Source organism: Herpailurus yagouaroundi, unplaced genomic scaffold (assembly GCF_014898765.1).
Source record: "Herpailurus yagouaroundi ecotype Mexico unplaced genomic scaffold, PumYag 403, whole genome shotgun sequence".
In the NCBI taxonomy this organism is placed as follows: Eukaryota; Metazoa; Chordata; class Mammalia; order Carnivora; family Felidae; genus Herpailurus; species Herpailurus yagouaroundi.
In genome coordinates, this window is record NW_024412620.1 from 994122 (window position 1) to 1012154 (window position 18033).

Consider the following 18033-nt stretch of genomic DNA (forward strand, 5'->3'; position numbering starts at 1 on the left):
CTTACCCTTTCACTTTATTTGAATTAAATAATAAAATTATTTTAATAAAGACTTGGTATTATTCAGGGAGTTGTTTCTTATGTCTGAGGTAAACTTTTACCAATTGTTTATGACAATTCATGAAAACTCGATGGTGATGTCACTTCTAAGTTACCAGCTTCATTTTAATTCATTCTCTGGGGCAGTAGTACTGATAAAAGAAACATAATTCACGCTTGCTTTCATGACCCCCTTACCCTTCTTATGTGGGGGAAGCTGTTTTACTTATATCTATCTGGAAAAATTCATATATCTATTTCTATATCTTCTGTAAATTCCATGCATAGTAACATTTAAGGTCAAAGACTGGTACTATAACATAAATTAGAAATAAACTATATTTTAGGAAGAATTTAGTGAAATCTCTGAAACACCCAAGGAAGGAATAGTTAAGTATCAATGAATTGACTGACTTTTAAGCTTTTTACATTCTCATTCTATATGCCTTGAAGACTACACTGTATTTAGTATTAATGCAACAAATTGTGTTTTACTCATTTTTCATTTTTTAAGTCTACAGCCAAAATTTTAACTATTGGAAGAGCACACGTAACTTAAGGTGTCTTTGGATCTATAATTTTATGTATAGTTTTAGGAATTTTGTTTGTTTGGGTTTACTCTTTAATAAAACTTCTTTTATTAGAACCATATTTGTCAACCTTATAGTTGCTGGGTGTTTTAGTGAAGATACACTGGGAGAGAATCAATCAGCTTACTTAAAGGTCTTTTCTTAGGTGCTGTTTGTAGTTAAAATTATAATTTGTAAGTTATAGACATTAACTTTAAAATAAAAAAAGTTAATTTTGAAATATGTTAGCAAAAGTATCAAGAGTCGTGTGTTTTCACACTTTTAATGAGCCCCCCTCCCCCATTAAAGTGTTGTATTTTTTGTTTTGTTTTTTCAAGTTTTTATTTAAATTCCACTTAGTTAACATACTGTGTAATATTAACTTCAGGTGTAGACTTTAAGGATTCACCACTGAAATACAACGCCCAGTGCTCATCACAAGTGCCCTCCTTAATCCCCATCATCCATGGATCCCATCTCCCTGCCCACTAAAGTGTGGTACTTTGTCAGGACCCATTATTACATTTTTCTGTGTTTAAGTTTTATGAATTGGGACATAAACAATTTGGTCTTTATTCTATTGGTATATACATTATCAACTATACACAGAAGTGTTCCTGGTAATCCTGAACAAGAACATTGATTTTATACATGCTGTAGGCAGGCCCTAGATGTTTAAGCCCCAAGAGAATCTCGAGTAGACTAGCAGAACATCATACCAAAGTCTCATGTATTCAAAGCAAAGGAATAAATCATGATATTACAAGAGTATATCAGTTGACTTATTGCTGTTTTGTGACCAGAGGTAGAGAATATTGCTGTTTAAAGTCATGTCATTGGTTCTCAAATCAGTCAGGCATGAAGTCTTGTCATATGCCTCTATAATTGTACCTCACCAGACTTTCTTTAACTAGTCAGCTGGGGCTGTGTATTTTGTCTCAAACACCCGGCTGGCCGGCGTCTGACAGGAGCTTTCTCATCATCCTGTCAGTAATATGTTAACTAGAGTGTATCTTTGTGGCCTGTAGAAGCAGGTGGAAGAAATACTTCTCTTTAAAGCAGATGTCTAAATGTTAGCTACTATTTTGACCAATATTTAGCTGGTAAATATCACCCTCTTAAAGGCTATAAGCACATTAGTTACAGAGATTGGATTGTATAATGCATATTCTTTCTGGAATATTGAGAGCAAGCAATATGCTGTGAGTATTGGAATTGTGTTAATAAACTGTAATATCTTCCTTTGTTCTATCTAGTTGCCCCCAGGCATTTAAGCATATGCTTTTCTCTCTTTCTCTCATTAATTCCATCAAGGGCATATGCAAAAATAAATCTTGTGGTCTCTGGAAAATCAACTATTAAAATAGATTTTAAAACTGTAGATTTTATAGGGTCAGACTGAAGGGGAATCCAGGGGATTTTAACCTCTCCATCTAGAGTTTACATATTGATTTGTCTCTTAATGGTACCACCTGTATCAGCATTTAATCTGAAATCTGAAGTTCAGAGAATCTTTCTGGAGATTAAGAATTGAACAGTTGATGGGAGAACAAAGATCATCCAGGTCTAGTTCCTAGTTAAGACTGTTGAAGTGTATTTTTTCACCCCCTGTGTTTTTAAAGCTGCAGCAGAATGGTGCTTTGTTATCAAGACCTTTCAGGGAGAGATATTCTAGGAACAATTTTTAGATTTTTAATTCTTCCCAAAGCCCTTAGCAACCAATTATGTCAGCTGAAACTGTAGGTTAAGAATTCTACTTACCAATGTATTGTTTGATGTGTATACTGCTCCTCTGAACATCGTATTTTCACTCAGTGCTAAGTAAATGTGACCTGAGTATGGAAATAGGACCATTGTGGTAGCCCTGTAACACTCTGTTGGAAGATATGTGTGGAGGTCAGTCAGAGGAAACTTCTAAGACAGGAAAACTGGAGGTATTTGTATTGTGCAACTCTTGTGGCGATAGTTCTGTTCTTCACGGAAATGCGCACGTATTTCTGTTTTCTGGTTTAGTGCATTTGTTCCCTTTAAAAGTAAACAATTGACTTTTAATGTAAAAATCAATTGTTTTAAATAACAGTTGTGTCACTAGCTAAGGGGCATATTGTCAATCGCTCGGTTCTGTGAGTTTTGTTCCTACCACTACTCCCATCTCCCCACAAGCAACCTCAGAAGATTTCAGTTTACTGTAGTATTTTCAATCTGGAATGACTGAATTTTGTGCTGTTCATGATTCTCAATCTTAAATATAAGAAAAATTATATATGTATTGTTCGTTTCCTTAGTAAAACTACTATCAAGATCAATTGGTTTATTTTTAAATGTACCTTTTATATTTATATAAATATAAGTGTAACTCACTGTGGCTACCTCACTCAGCATTTCCTGGATGGACCGCATCCCATAATCTTCTTATCCTGCTAAGGGGCTGAGGGAGGGGATCCACCCCCCTGTCTCATCTTTCTCCCCCACCTAAGTTCTGTAGATCCTTCCTCCTCAATCCTTTCTTCTGGGACCCCTGTGCTCCATTCCAACTGCCCATTGTCTTAATTCAGGCAGTTGTCATTTCCCACAAACATTGTTTTCAGATGTCTATACTGCATGTTAGCATTATCTGCATTTACATAAAATGATGGTGATGATTAGAGGAGTAGTTCTAGCCAGGAATTACATAGTGCACACTGTGAACTGCTTGATCTTTAACTTCATCGTCACTTCCTATAAACTCGAGGCAGGGACCTTCCTCCGTCCAGGCACTACGGTAACTACCAGTCACTACCTACCTCTTAGGGCAGTGCTGATACATAGTAGGTTTCTGGCAATAATTTTTTGAGTCAGTGCTTGAAACTGCACTTTTTTGGGTCTTCTTCAGATGTGTTTTGAATGCTTCTGTCTTCATCCCTCTGAATGTTTTCCAAAATCTGGTTTGCTCTTCAGAGGCAGAGTTTCTGTCAGTAACCGCCATTATATTCTTTCAATCTGAACTACCGTAGTACTTACCATACACTTTCTCTCAAGTTAGAATTACTAGTGAGTTTGTGGAAGTCTTGTATTAGATATTTATCTCTTTGCAGGTTAGAACCATGGTGTGTGTGTGTATGTGTGTGCGTGTATTTAAAACTAATTTTTTAAATTGTGGATATCAGAGAAAAGTTTTTAAAATAAAATTTTTATTAATTATATTATGAAGTAGGGAGTGTCCATTTGATACTGAAAATGCCAGAGTAGAAATCTGTCTTTTTGACAAAAATGTGTCTGATTGTCCCTTTGACACTTGCCTCTTTAAATAATAGTAGTAATAATAATAACAATACAGATTTCACAACTTCTGAAGTTTATAAGTTTATAAAGAATTTAAAGCTAAGGCAAGGGACTGGAGTAACAGGGATGGGCTAGCAAGCAGTGAAGAGAATGCTAAAGAATATAGGCATAGCATATATAAAGCAGCTACTAACCTTAGAATTAGGACTGAAATAGAATACCCAAGGAAGGAGCCCCACCTGGGTCTGAGATCTAGATCCTGTTGAAGAGGCCAGAGCCGTGGCTCATTAGATGGCTTATTAGAAGTTGTTGTGGTGCGACACTGGCAGAATTTGTTGGAAACCCGCCCTTGGGATGACAGACATCATCCTTTCAAACTTGCTAGAAAAAGCCACCTTAGGAGTGCTGAGGAATCTCTTCGCAGAGAGATACCTCACTGGCAACACACTACTGTGAGCCCACCTGAGGGGAAGCTATTTATCAGGGTTGTCTCACTGGAGACACTCACCCAAAATAGCATTGGAGTGGAGGGTGTTGCCAAGAGAAGCTGCTGGCTGCTCAGTACTGCTGACAGTTGCACCCTGCAGTAACCATATGCAGAAGCTTCCTGCATTATAGCGGCTAAGATCTGGAAAGGCTGCAAGCGTTGCAGGAGCCAGAGGCACTACTGCTACAAAACTGCCCATGGTGGGGAGTGCTGGGAGAAACCTCTGGCCACTATCATTTATAGGGGTCAGGTGCTACAGGAGCTGCCTATTACATGGGGGCCTGGTAGCCACCTGAGCTACAGGATCTGGGCCCTGAGGAAGCCAGGCCCTTGACAAGCCGTAAGCTCTGCGGGAGCCTGCTGAATGAGTATCCTGGAACCAGGAAACAAAACCCTTTCTTCCTGAAATGTCTCTTCAGTGACCTTTCCTGACAAAGCTTAATATCATGCCAGCAGATAAAAGGAATAAATGCCAAGGGGCACAGATCCATTTTCATAGATCAGACAGTAAGAACGTAAATTAGGCAGTAAATTGATAACAGGTACAGTCCACCCCTTTAGATACTCATCTTCCATTTACACCCTTCTGTACACATTTGTCCTTCCTATGCAACAACAAATCAAATCTATATATCTTCTTTTAAGATATAGCTATCCTTTTTACCAATGTAGACATTTCCCTAAATCAGGAAAAGCACAGTCCTAAGAGCCATTGTAATTATTCAGTTGCGATCACATTTAAATTTCTGTTAATCACCAACAACCTATATGTAAAATAAAAATGAGAAGTAGAAGAAAAAAATGGTAAGCAGATAAAAATGAACACGTGCATGTGAAAGGCAAATAAAAAACATGCGAAGTGACTATATCCCTTATTTGTGTAACTGATCATGAGACAGTATCGATATTTATGGCCTCCTTATTTCATTACCCATTCTGTATTTCCCTCACCCTTAGCCAGAACCTCAGATGGTTGGGTTCTTTAGTTGGTGTAGTGATACGAACTTTTACTCCCAAAAGGTCTGAATCCACAACTGTTCTGCTTTTTTTAAATGTTTATTTAAAATAATTTTTTTAACATTTATTTATTTTTGAGAGACAGAGAGAGGCAGAGCATGAGCAGGGGAGGGGGGGAGAGAGAGAGATATAGAATCTGAAGCAGGCTCCAGGCTCTGAGCTGTTTGTTAGCACAGAGCCCAATGCGGGGCTTGAACCCACGAATTGCAAAACCGTGACCTGAGCTGTAGTCAGATGCTCAACTGACTGAGCGACCCAGGCACCCCAATGTTTATTTACTTTTGAGGGAGAAAGCATGAGTGGGGGAGGGGCAGACAGAGGGGGACAGAGGATCCAAGGTGCACTCTGCGCTGACAGCAGCAAGCCTGATGTGGGACTCAAACTCATGAACCAAACTGTGAGATCATGACCTGACCTGAAGCCAGACGCTCAACTGACTGAGCCACCCAGGGTCCCCCTGCATTTTTTTTTTTTTTGTGATTGCTGTTGTTTTCCATTAACCTTTATTATTAGGCATAGAAATACTAAGAGGTACTCCAGAGAATCTCCTGGTTCCACACATGGTTTTTTTTGCCTCCTTTGTGCAGAAACAAGTCAATTTCCCTTTGGTTATTGAAATCAATCACTCCAGCTGGTAGGTTAACCCCGATTTTTAGCCTGTTGGTTCTGTGATATGAGGGGCCCCAAATGGTGAGGTGGCAATCTCATCTTCCAATGCACAGGGAAGCCTTTATCTATTGGGAGGTAAGATCTCCAGACCAGAAGAGCTCTTTATAAACTGCTAGGACCGGAGCTAGAACTTACACACATGGGTTATTAAGCGTAATAATGAGACAGTCATTCTCACTTCCACCCTTTGATTCCTACTCCCATGTATTCTGGCTATTGGAGAAACAGCACCATAAAATGCTTTCTGATTTAAAGCATATCCTGCATCGTGTCAAATAGAATCCTACCCTTTCAGGATATAATTTCCCAACTGGCATCATGACTGAGTCTTCAGGAAGCTGTTCTACTATTCTACTATTAGGCCAGTTGGTTCTAGGTTATAAGTATGGGTGAGACTGGTTAACTTAATAAGCATGTGCCCATAGCTTTACTTTGCTATTAAATGAATACCTTGATGAGACTCAGTGCTGTGCAGAATGCCATGCTGATGGACATGTTATTCTATGCATCTAATGATTTTGGTTACTGGCAGAGACATTATAGTCAGAGAAGACCTTATCCAGATTATTTATTCCAATGAGGATGGACTTCTGCCTCTTCCATGATGGAAGAGTTTCAATGTAATTAACCTGCCACCAGATAATTAGCTGATTGCCATGGGGAGATATCTCACCAGAAGCATTCTGCTACAAAACCTTCTGAAGAAGCTACCAGGTATTACTGGTGGGCATTACTGACTACGGTGTACTGCCAGGGCCAAGCCCTGGAGAAGCACAGGCCATGTAGGATCCTGCCTGAGAGCACACTGGAACAGGAAGCAAAAATACTTTCCTCCTACAGTGTATCTCCAGTGCCCTGTATTGACAAAGTTCTACTTCATCTTCTACTGACTTTAGGCTATCTGGAAAAGAAGAAGTCATCAAGGGCACAGATCCATTACCACGCAGGTAAAAAAGAGTGAATTTGGAGTTAATGGGTAATATTTTAAAGGCACAGCTTCCATGAATCAGATATTTTTTGTGATTTCCTACAATGATAAAAATAGTGTTATGAAAAGAGTAAATAATAGTTAACGATCTGAGAAGAAAAGAAGGACCTTTATTTTGAAGGAAATATTTAACATTGGTAAAGTTTTCCAAAGATCAATTAAAACAGTATTGATTTATTCATTTGTACATTGATGCATATTTTTATTTGCCAAGTATTACATATTGGAAATTTTATAGTTATTAATTAGAATCATAAATGTAAATAAATACAAATTAAAAAATAAATCCTATGGTGTCAAGTGAACCAAGGCCAGCCAATGTGATAAGAACTCTAATATGCAAAATGTAAAAGGGAGAGTAGTATGTTAAAGAGTGGACTTCAGTATGACACTGGTTCTTGAAAGGAATTTATGTCTTCTTGTGTAGGAAATATTTACTTGTTAGTGTGTGTGTGTGTGTGTGTGTGTGTGTGTGTGTGTGTAGAGAGAGAGAGAGAGAGAAATGTCATGCTATGTAATGTAGTTGGAGAGATAAACAGTAGCCAGATTGTGAAGAAACATGTTTGCTAAATTAAGGGGCTTAGATTTTATCCCACAGATTGTAGGGAGGCAGATGAGGTACATAATATGGTCAGTTTTATTTGGGGGAAGAGGACACTGGTGGCATTATAGAAGAAAAAAATGGGGTAGAGAAATTCCTACTAACAGGAGTCTAGTTTTAAAAAAGCAAGGAATGACTATCTCAGTGACTAGAACAGTGACCATAGAGGAAGATGAAATTGAGTTCATCTCATGAGTTTTAGGAACACTGTTAAGAAGGGGCTTCTGGGTGGCTCAGGTCATGATCTCGCAGTTCATGGGTTCAAGCCCCATGTCGGGCTCTGTGCTGACAGCTCAGAGTCTGGAGCCTGCTTCAGATTCTGTGTCTCCTCTCTTCCTACCCCTCCCCTGCTCACACTCTGTCTCTCTCCCTCTCAAAAATAAGTAAACATTAAAAAATTTTAAAAAAAGAAACACTTTTAAGGAAACTTTTGTTACATATAGAGGCCTGTTTGAAAGTGGGTAAGGAAGAGGAAGTATAGAATGACCCACAAAGGACAAATCTCTTTACCAGGTATTTATTTATTTACTTGCTATATAATGGCCGTGGGCTTAATGTTATTTAGTTACCAGTACATTGTAACTTAATAAGTGTGTGTGTGCCTATAAATATTCACATGCCTGTAGATGTTTATACATTAGTTCATGTATAGATACATATATTTGCATATATTTGATTTGCATGCTAAATATACATATATGTGTGTTAAGTATATATGGGAATATTATATACATTTTTAATATTAGAATATATAATATATGTATAATTATTCATTCTCATTTAATTGTATATGATTTACAAGTTAAGAGTTATTAATCTGACTTACAAAGATTTAGAACTTTGTGATTGCTTTGCAATGGCAATTTTCTCTTTAATAATTGTTGATGGCTTGCAACCAGTTTTATTTTGTTCCTGGTAACATATCTTGAATTATGATTTTCAAAGATGCCTAATAGTTAAAAAAAATAGCATCAACCAATTGGATTTATTTATTGGTTATTTAAAACATTATCCCCGGATACAGTTGCCATGCAGTTATATTAGTGACATCTTCTAAATTAGAGATTTGTACTTTAGCCCTGACTACTTATACAAAAAATTAGATTACTTTATATAAGCCATTTAACTTTTATCCTGAAGTTTCTTGTCTAAAAGCTGAGAGAATTGAACAAGAACAATCTCTAAGGTTCTCTCCAACTGTTAAATGCAGTGATTCTTTAATTGTACTGTTTATTTCCTAAATAATTGCCTAAATTATGTAGTTTTATATAATTCACATGAACATCTTAACCCATAGTCCTTTAGAATCCAGTGTCTACAAGTTTTTGAGGAGAGAAGATAGATATATTTGAGCCATGTTGTGGTATTAGACTTAAATTTTGGTGGGAAGGTAGATGGGCCTTCTCCAGGAAAAGCAAAACTGCTGTTGAATTGACTCTGAGAGTGAGAAGTAGAAAGCAGGAAATTTGGGAATAGGAAAAGATCATGTAGGGAAGGAAATTTGTTTGAAGCCACTGACATTAATGTTTATGTGACAGTTACAGAGAATCAGAGTTGAGGAGAGGTTAGTATGACAGTAATGGTGATTTACACAGGGTAACTAGAAGGCAGACTCCTTAAAGGCAGGAATTTTTTTGTCTCTTTTGTTCATTACTGTAACCCCAGTGCCAATAATAATGCCTGGCACATGTTTGGTGTCCCACTTAGTAGTTGTGTGATCTTGAGCAATTGGTTTAACTTTGCTTCAGTTTCCATACCTGTAAAATCATTAAAAGAATGCATACATAAAAGAACCAAGGAAGCAAGAAAAATTTAGAATTGTTTGGCTAGGAAAAGCTAATAAACCAGTGATCATTGATGAGATGATTAGAACTTTCCAAAGGACTTGGGTGTGATGGAAAGAAGTTAGTCTAGATTGATTTTCTTAGTAATTAAGTAGCAGAATTTGCCATCGTAATAGGATGAAGAAAAAGAATGAAATATAAAATAAGATTTTAGTATAAAAAAGCATTAAAAGTGTATAAATACTCTTTTTTTATTATAAAAATTGCTATTTTTCCAAATGTTTTCTTAAAGCTATCACTTGATCTGAATTTTAGAATTTTGCTTAAGTAAGAATATTTTATAGTTGGGATAACTTCATAGTTTTCAGATACCTGCTGCTACTCTTTTTGGTCTAAACTCTTAAATGGGAATGTAAATTAAACGTGTTTAAACAGATGGTTTCTTTATGCTTTCCACTGTTTTGTTTTTTTTCATTGCATGAGGAATTTATCACGTTCCCATCTGCAGCAATTTATTCTGTATACCTATAGTTATTTATAGTGCATAAATTTCTGAATTAAATATTGATTCAGTTAAAAATCAAATGAAGTCTCTAATCTATATTTCTTGGTTTTTGTGCATAAATACATTCTTAGAGGATATAAATCTGCCCCTCAATAATTCATATAGAACTTCAGCTGAAGCGAACAGGACTTATCCATAAGGATGAAGCACAATCTAAGAGATGTGTGAGTGGTGTTGTGTCCATATGAGATCTTTATTTACAAAGTGTGTTGAATTAAAATTATGCTGTTTTCATTGTGGTCACACACTAGATGACTTGTTTACCTGTGGTCTCCTTGCAAATCTGATAATGTGGCTTTCTCCTTAAAATATGTGTCTATTTAATTCTTAACACATTGCTTAGTTTTAAAAGGGAAAGAACTTTAGTTTGGCTCCCAACTAAATGTTCTTGCAGATGCAAAATGAGATGATAACTGGTAGAATTTTTATCAATTGTCTTTTTAACATCTGAGAGAATCTGTTGCATTGGTTTCCTGCTGAAGTTGCCCACTGTGATGCCTGAGGAAAGTTTTGTAAATTGGGTCTCTGTCACAGGCCCCTAGTTTTTCTTATAAAGGTTAGCTGTTCTTGATTGTTTAGTGCAGAGACTCATTCTCCACTGTGTAATTAAGATAGAATATTTTCAACCAGTAGATGTTATTCAAAGCCCCATATAGTTGGGAATCCTAAATGCGTGTATGTCAAAAGGTAGTTGAAAATAATGGCTGTTGCCCTCAGGAGCCTACTTGGGTTGGTATCGTGGCTTTTATACATTCTAGGTATGTGATCTTGGGCAGTTGGCATAACTTTGCTGCAGTGTCCTGACCAGTAAAATGGGGATAATGAAGACAGAACCTATTTCATAAGGTTGTTTTGAGGATTAGATCTGAGTACATCAAGTACTCAGAAGAGTGCGTGGCACATGGTAAGCATTATGTTAACACCTGCTATTATTATTATCAATGACAGTATCTACATTAGACCTGGTAGCCTGGGGCTGCAAGTTCCAAGTGCCTTTATTCTCTAAGTTCACTATTATCCACTTTTATTGTCAAGTTTCTCCCCTTGATTTTATAGGCCTTATCAGTTCTTTTCTGTTCATATGGTTTCCATGTATGCTTATTTTATAATTGTAGTGTATGGGAGATACATGTTCCTAATGATTTTATTGTGCATTAGTCAGTACTGTGGGACTGTATCCAGTCAATATATTGAGTATGCTTTGTGAAATGATATGTGCATTTAAATATTCATATGCCACTTAACAAAGATTATAAGGATTTAAAAAAAATTTTTTTTAATGTTTTTATTTATTTTTGAGACAGGGAGAGACAGAGCATGAGCAGGGGAGGGGCAGAGAGAGAGGGAGACACAGAATCCAAAGCAGGCTCCAGGCTCTGAGCTGTCAGCACAGAGCCCGACGTGGAGCTCGAACTCACAGACCATGAGATCATGACCTGAGCGAAGTTGGACGCTTAACCGACTGAGCCACCCAGGCGCCCCAAGGGTTTTTTTCTTAAATCTTTATTTGGCAAATTTGTTTTTCTTTGAAAGTTATACCCTAATATATATTATTCCTTATCTATTATTTCTTTAGTTTCTAGAGCATAATGGCTGGGATATGTTCTAACTCAAACAACTGAAACTTCTTTTCCCACCCTCTTTGCTTTCATGAAGAACAACTGGGGTATTAAAGGAACAGCTGACAGAATATTAGAAAAGCAGTGTCAAGTTCTAGTTCTATCACGAACCAGATGTACATAGGGTCTTAGGTAATTCTAGTCCAAGGAACTATGATTGTCATTTTCCTGTGTGCTTAAAGAATCAATATATTTATGATAATTAATAACTTACAAGTCAAAAGATTCTTTTTAGTTGGCTTATAAATTGATCTCATTTCTTTATAGTACTTTATTCTGCAAACCAGATTTCTGAAATACATAGTTTATTTTCCTTAATTTGCATGGGTGTCAGAATGTTCTAGGTAAATAACTGGTTATGACAGTTCACTCTCTCTTCAGAGGTGTGGTCCCAGAAGGCCGTCCAGTTCTGACCCTGCTTGCCTCTCTGACCTCTCCTCCTGCCGTTCTCCCACTTAGTTCAGTCTAATCATGTGGACCTCCCTACTCCTCTGCGAAGATGCCTAGTCTGTTCCCACCTCAGGACTTTTGAATGCATTGTTTCATCTGCCTGGAATGTGCTTCTCCCCTGAGCTGTAACAGTTGGCTCCCTTGTATCAGTCAGGTCTCAGTTCAGATGTCACCACATGAGAGTATGTCCCTAACCCTCCTGTCTAAAACAGCCCCTCTGTCACTCTCAACCCTCTTACCCTGCTGTAGGTTTCCTCATAGAACTTACCTCTGACATAATATATATTTTGTTTTATTGTTTGCTTTCCCTACTAATATGTTAAGTTCCATATTCAGTACTGTTCAGTACTGTGTCCCTACAGCCTGATAGAGATTTATGATAGCGCATAGCAGGCACTCAAAAAGTTTTTTGAATTAAGCAAGTAACTTATTATGGTATTTCCAATTGCTCAGTTACTTCATGTACTTCAAAGGTTGTAGAGATGATCTTTGGATGTATTTTGAAGGGGTGGGTCTGATGTATAGTCTGGTTGTATTAACCACCTATATGGAAAAAAATTGTTAATTATTACAAAGAATATGTCATGTTAGAATTGATCTGATCTAAGAATAAATACATCTTTCGGAGATAATGCTTACAGATCACCTAGCATATACTTCTTATTTGAAAGATTAGGAAACAACTCTGCTTATAATTGCAGACATGCCAGATGTTACACAAACTTCTTAGTGGCAGAACCCTAATTTTGTCTATGATATACTTCATTCTTATTGTTTTGTACAGCTTACATATATATATAATCTGTGTTTCATTTCCTAGTAAATTTATTTCTTCTTCGTTGTGTTTTTTCACCTACTACTTTATTATCTCTTCCACAAAGTATGTGTTGCAATAGTGTTTTCTCACATAGCTATTACATGCTGCTAGGGGAGTATGGGGGGTCTTTGGCATGCCTCTGCCTCCTTTGGAAATCTCCACTTGGATATCTCACAGTTAACAGAATCAGTATTTGCAAAAACAAATGCCTTATAGTTCCCCCTGAACCTAACACTTTTGCTGTATTACTTGAAATAATTCATCCTAGTTGCTTAGGATAGAAACCGTGGTTATGGAGAGGTAGTATTTTTACCTCTCCCTGTCACCTATCCCCTATATCCAAAAAGTTGCCAAACCCTGTAGAACTTCTTCTTTCCTGGAGAACCTTGGTTAGCAGAGATGACCCTTTGCCACATGCTGGCCATTGCAGGTGTTAGGCAACTCTGTTGTCACATAAAGGAATCACCCTCTATGAGGCCAAATTCATCAGATGATATTGTTGTGCCTGACTAACGAATAGTTCATAACTTCATTTAAGATGAGCACTAAGGACATAGGGAAAGTGTCTGGATAGCATTGAATAGAGTGCTTTGGACTCTGGGTGTACTCAGTAAAATAAGTTACCCTTAGTCCTCATTTTGGGATTGTAGTTTTCTTCTTGTTACACCGTTATTTTCTTAACAATAAAAAAGGAACGTTTTCCTTTTAACTTTTAAATGAGCTGTTTTAAAAGTCATCTGTGTACAAATGGAGAAACTGAGTAAAGTAGCCGCCTTTCAAAGCTATGTAAGTGCTTTTGGCCCATTGGGTTACACTGAAGGGATGGAAAGAGTTGGTACAGCCTTAAAGATGCCTAATTTACAAGGAGGGAGTACCTGAGAGAATTTGACTAAGTTACATCAACCCCATTTCATCTCCCTCTATGAGGGTTCAAATAAGACAAACCCATGGTCTGTCATTGTTAAGTGAAAGTATTTGAATGCCTCCTAGTGGCATATTCTGTGCTCTAATTAAGGAATTTTTAAAAATAATAGGTATTGAAGGAATACTGTAGATAAAGTATTAAAACTTGTAGGTGCAAAGTACTAATACAATCCTTTAATGATAGCATAGTAAATAAAAATTAAAAAATTGTTTGCCATATAAAATTAATTAAAAATCTAACTGGAAAAATACATATGATGAAAAGGGATATATTTTAATCAAAATTTTTATGTTTTTGGTTCAGATTAGATTTCTTTAATTTTTTTAAAGTGGGACAATTTTGCACTTAAATATAGACACATGTCTCTATTAAGATTGAATTGTTTTAATACATTTATCCTTCTAAATTAATTTGATTACTGCGTATAAATTTTAATTTATTTGTATAATAAAACAGGAATAATGGTTAGAGAAAGTCTTTGGTTCATTTTCAGACGGTAGTATTTTTAAATTCCGATTTTCAAGTTGAACCAAATGATTTAATTAGTAAGCTTGAAATGCTGACTTGAGCAAAACTTTAAAATGAAGAATGCTGACTTAATTATTGCTTTAAACATTAAAAAAGGATCAGCACTTACAGAAATGTAATTTAAAATGGAAAACAAAAAGTCCCATGGAAAGAATTCTGATGAGGGTCAGTAGGAGGGAGGGAAGATAAAGTGATATCCTTTTGTTAGGCATTTAAAAATATTTAATTAACTGCTTGCCCAAACAAAACAATTAGAATGGCAATTACCTTTAAAATAGCATCGATGTATTTGCAGCTGTTGTGATATAAGGCTAGGAAACAAAATGTTAATCTGAAATGAACAGTTTAAATATGGAATTATGATATACTTGGCTTCCTGTAGCACAGCTGTCAAGCTCGGGCAGCTCGCTGGTCAATAGTGACATTCTGTGTGTCAGTGAACAGCGTCTCTTGATACCATAACCCGCAGTTCACACATTACTGAAGCTCCAACTGTCGAGCATTCAGGTCCCCTGGTATTAGCGCAGCTTCCAGACTCTCCTGACTGGCTCATGTTTCATTCTTTGGCAATTTGCCCTAATGATATCCCTCAGGAGCTTTCAACCTCCCTTCCTTTCCATATTTAATCGTGGTATATTAATCCGAGCGAGGCGCGAAGAGTGCTGCACACGTTGTAATTTCCTACAATTTCTCCTAAGCTGCTCACCCAGTTTTTCAGTCTTACTTTTATTTATGTTCTAAGCTTTGACCCCAAATGCTGTCTTTTCAGGTAGTTATCACTGTCTCCGTAAGATGCCCAGGAAGCTGCTTTTGCTGAAAGTATTCTTCAGAGGGGCTTTGGCAATATCAGATCGGTTTTTGTTCTGGGAGATTTGGTACAGACAATGCGATTTAGGTCACTAAATAAATTGTTTTATGTTTGTCATTCATCTTGGATGACTTGAGCATGTCTTTTTGTTTGGAGGATCGGCATCTACTTACCGTTGTTACTATCCTTTTGCAAATTTTAGTTAACTGCCTGTCTCCATGGATCAGTTGCCCTGCTATACCCAATGTACTGGCAGCACATATACATCCCAGTGCTTCCGCCGCACCTGCTGGACTACTGCTGGTAAGATGACTTTTGCCAGACTCCTTTAAATCCAGGCTGTATGATTAGAAAAAAATCCGTTTATTTGTAGATTAGCGAAGGTTGGTGTATGTATAGACCAACGAAATCCCTGAAACTTGGCCTCGAGATTAGTAACCAATATTAAAAGCTGCTTTTATGAGGGCAGAGTAGTTCTGTTCAAAGCTGGCCAAAAAAAAAAAAAAAAATGTGTGTTTGGCAAACATAAAGTTCTTTAGATTTTGTGAGTTACTTCTGCAGTCGTGTAGATAATTGCATAAAAAGAAGCGAATACAGCCTTAGTTGTGGTTAAGAAAACCGTACAGAAGTTATAGTATCAGTCCAAGAACTCCATATCCCAGGTGTCAGAATTTGTCTGCAGAGCCTGTCAGAAACCACATTGCCTCTGTCGGGGCACACTTTCATTACCTTTACCTCAGGACACACTTTGCTTCACCCCTCTTCCCTCAGTAGCACACTGAATACCAAATACCAGCAAAGGGGTTGCCTCTAATTCAGGGATTCCCTGAGTTTCTGGTTTAAATCAAAGTCTCGGCCCTAAGCCACCATGGAAAAAAAGCGATGTTGAAAAGTGGTGGGACTAATTTTGAAATGCTTCCTGGCATTAGAAATAACTCCCGATGATCTCACCCAATGTGAATTCAACAACACCCCTGGAACTCTTCTGTTCTCTTCCTCTGGAAGAGTGTGTATATTCTCAGGCTGGACAAGGGTTAGACTCTGAAACAGCAGCCTTGGGATCTTCTTCTGGACTGTAAGATAAAGTGTTCTCTTCGTGCATAATCATCTTCTTCAGGCATAGCTTATTTCTAAAGAATTCAGTTTTGTTTCCTCTAAACCATGCATGTGCACATACACACGTAGAAGGAAATAATTTTGACTATAATAAATTTGTTTATATTATTAAAAACAAAGCTCTTTCAGAAGCAAAGTATTTAACTTTTTTGTTTCATGGAAAGCAGTTCACCTAAAGTATTTAAGGATTAGAGAAAGCCATTTAAATTCATACCTAGAGGTTTTCTGTTCAATTTTTATGACTAGCTCTCTTCAGATCAGGTGATTGTAATGATACCACATATATTTGGCCCCATATTGATGATACTAACATATTGTGTGTTTCCACAGCATGGTAATAGTATTGATAATGCTTTGAAGTAAGTTCCCAATGATCTACCGCTGCCATTCAGTCCTTTGAGTACTGGAAAGGAGAAAGTTTGGCGGGAGATTGTAGCTTAATTAAATTGTGGAGTGTCACACACACAAGTCTGAGAGTTAAGCTAGATCTGTAAATAGGTTTTTAGGTATTCATTTTAGAGTGTTTTTCTGTGATCAACATAACTAGTATATATTAGCAGCCTTGAAGGCAGAAATGGCACTTGATTCACATTGACAATGCCATAGGTCTTGGCACATGGTGTTCAGTAATTGAAATTTATTCATTTCATATAATTTTTACAAAAGTATTGGAAAACATTGATTTTTATTTATTATTATTATTGTTATTGTTATTATTATTTTAAAGTTTATTTATCTTGAGGGAAAGTGAGAGAACACGCGTGTGTACCTGTGAGCAGGGGGAAGGGCAGAGAGAGAGAGGGAGGCAGTGAATCCTAAGCAGACTCAGTGCTGTCAGCACACAGCCCACGTGGGGCTCTATCTCATGAACTGTGAGATCGTGACCTGAGCCAAAACCAAGAGTTGGACACTTAGCCAACTGAGCCACCCAAATGCCCCAATACATGATTTAAAAAAATACATGTCAAGTTAGTGGTTCAAGAACTAGCATTTCTAACAATGAAGCTTAGAATTATATTTTATCATATATAATGTTAAGCTATTTGCATTTTTCTTTTAAAGTGTTCTGACCTCTGGGGTGCCTGATGGCTCAGTTGGTTGAGTGTCTGACTTTGGCTCAAGTCATGATCTCATGGTTTCTGTGTTTGTGCCCCATGTTGGGCTGTGTGCTGACAGCTTAGAGCCTGGAGCCTGCTTTGGATTCTGTGTTTCCCTCTTTCTCTGCCCCTTCCCTGCTCACACTCTGTCTCTCTCTCTCTCTCTCTCTCTCTCTCTCTCAAAAACAAAAATTTTTTAAAAATTTAAAAAAATGTTCTGACCTCTTAGGAGGTAACTTCCCTTTAAGTTCAGTTGTCTGTAATGACTATACATTTAAGACTTTCTAAAATACTGCTATTTAGGAGCTATTCTGTGGTGTAGTTAGTTCGGTGCTATTCTTCCCAGAGATGTCTTCCCGATACTTTCTAACCCTGCATGAAGGTCTTCTGCTGCTTCCATTATGATGAAGGAAGCTTGGTCCCTGGAATTTTCTTACTAGTTTCTAACCTTGAAATAGCCTTTAGGATAAGTTCTAACAGCCTCCATGCCAGACAGTTCCCTGTTCCAGAGAGTACAGCAGTGATTGATAATCAAGGAGTTATCTGAAACTTCCTAAGCGTTAAGGTCACAATGATAGGCTCAGCTTCTATCATAGAAACTGAGTGTTGTGATTTCTTTTTCTTCTCTTTTCTTTTGTCTTGTCTTTTCTTTCTTTCTTTCTTTCTTTCTTTCTTTCTTTCTTTCTTTCTTTCT

General features: G+C 37.2%; 1 protein-coding gene across 2 annotated transcripts in view; it reads left to right on the forward strand.

Moving 5' to 3' along the window:
• Positions 1 to 18033, forward strand: part of DENND1B (DENN domain containing 1B) — a 270041-nt gene that overhangs the window by 147140 nt on the left and 104868 nt on the right. For both annotated transcript variants that reach the window (XM_040463561.1, XM_040463562.1), the window contains one exon: positions 15329 to 15429. In XM_040463561.1, the coding sequence (XP_040319495.1) occupies positions 15329 to 15429 (101 nt within the window). The remainder of the gene's footprint in view (positions 1 to 15328; positions 15430 to 18033) is intronic.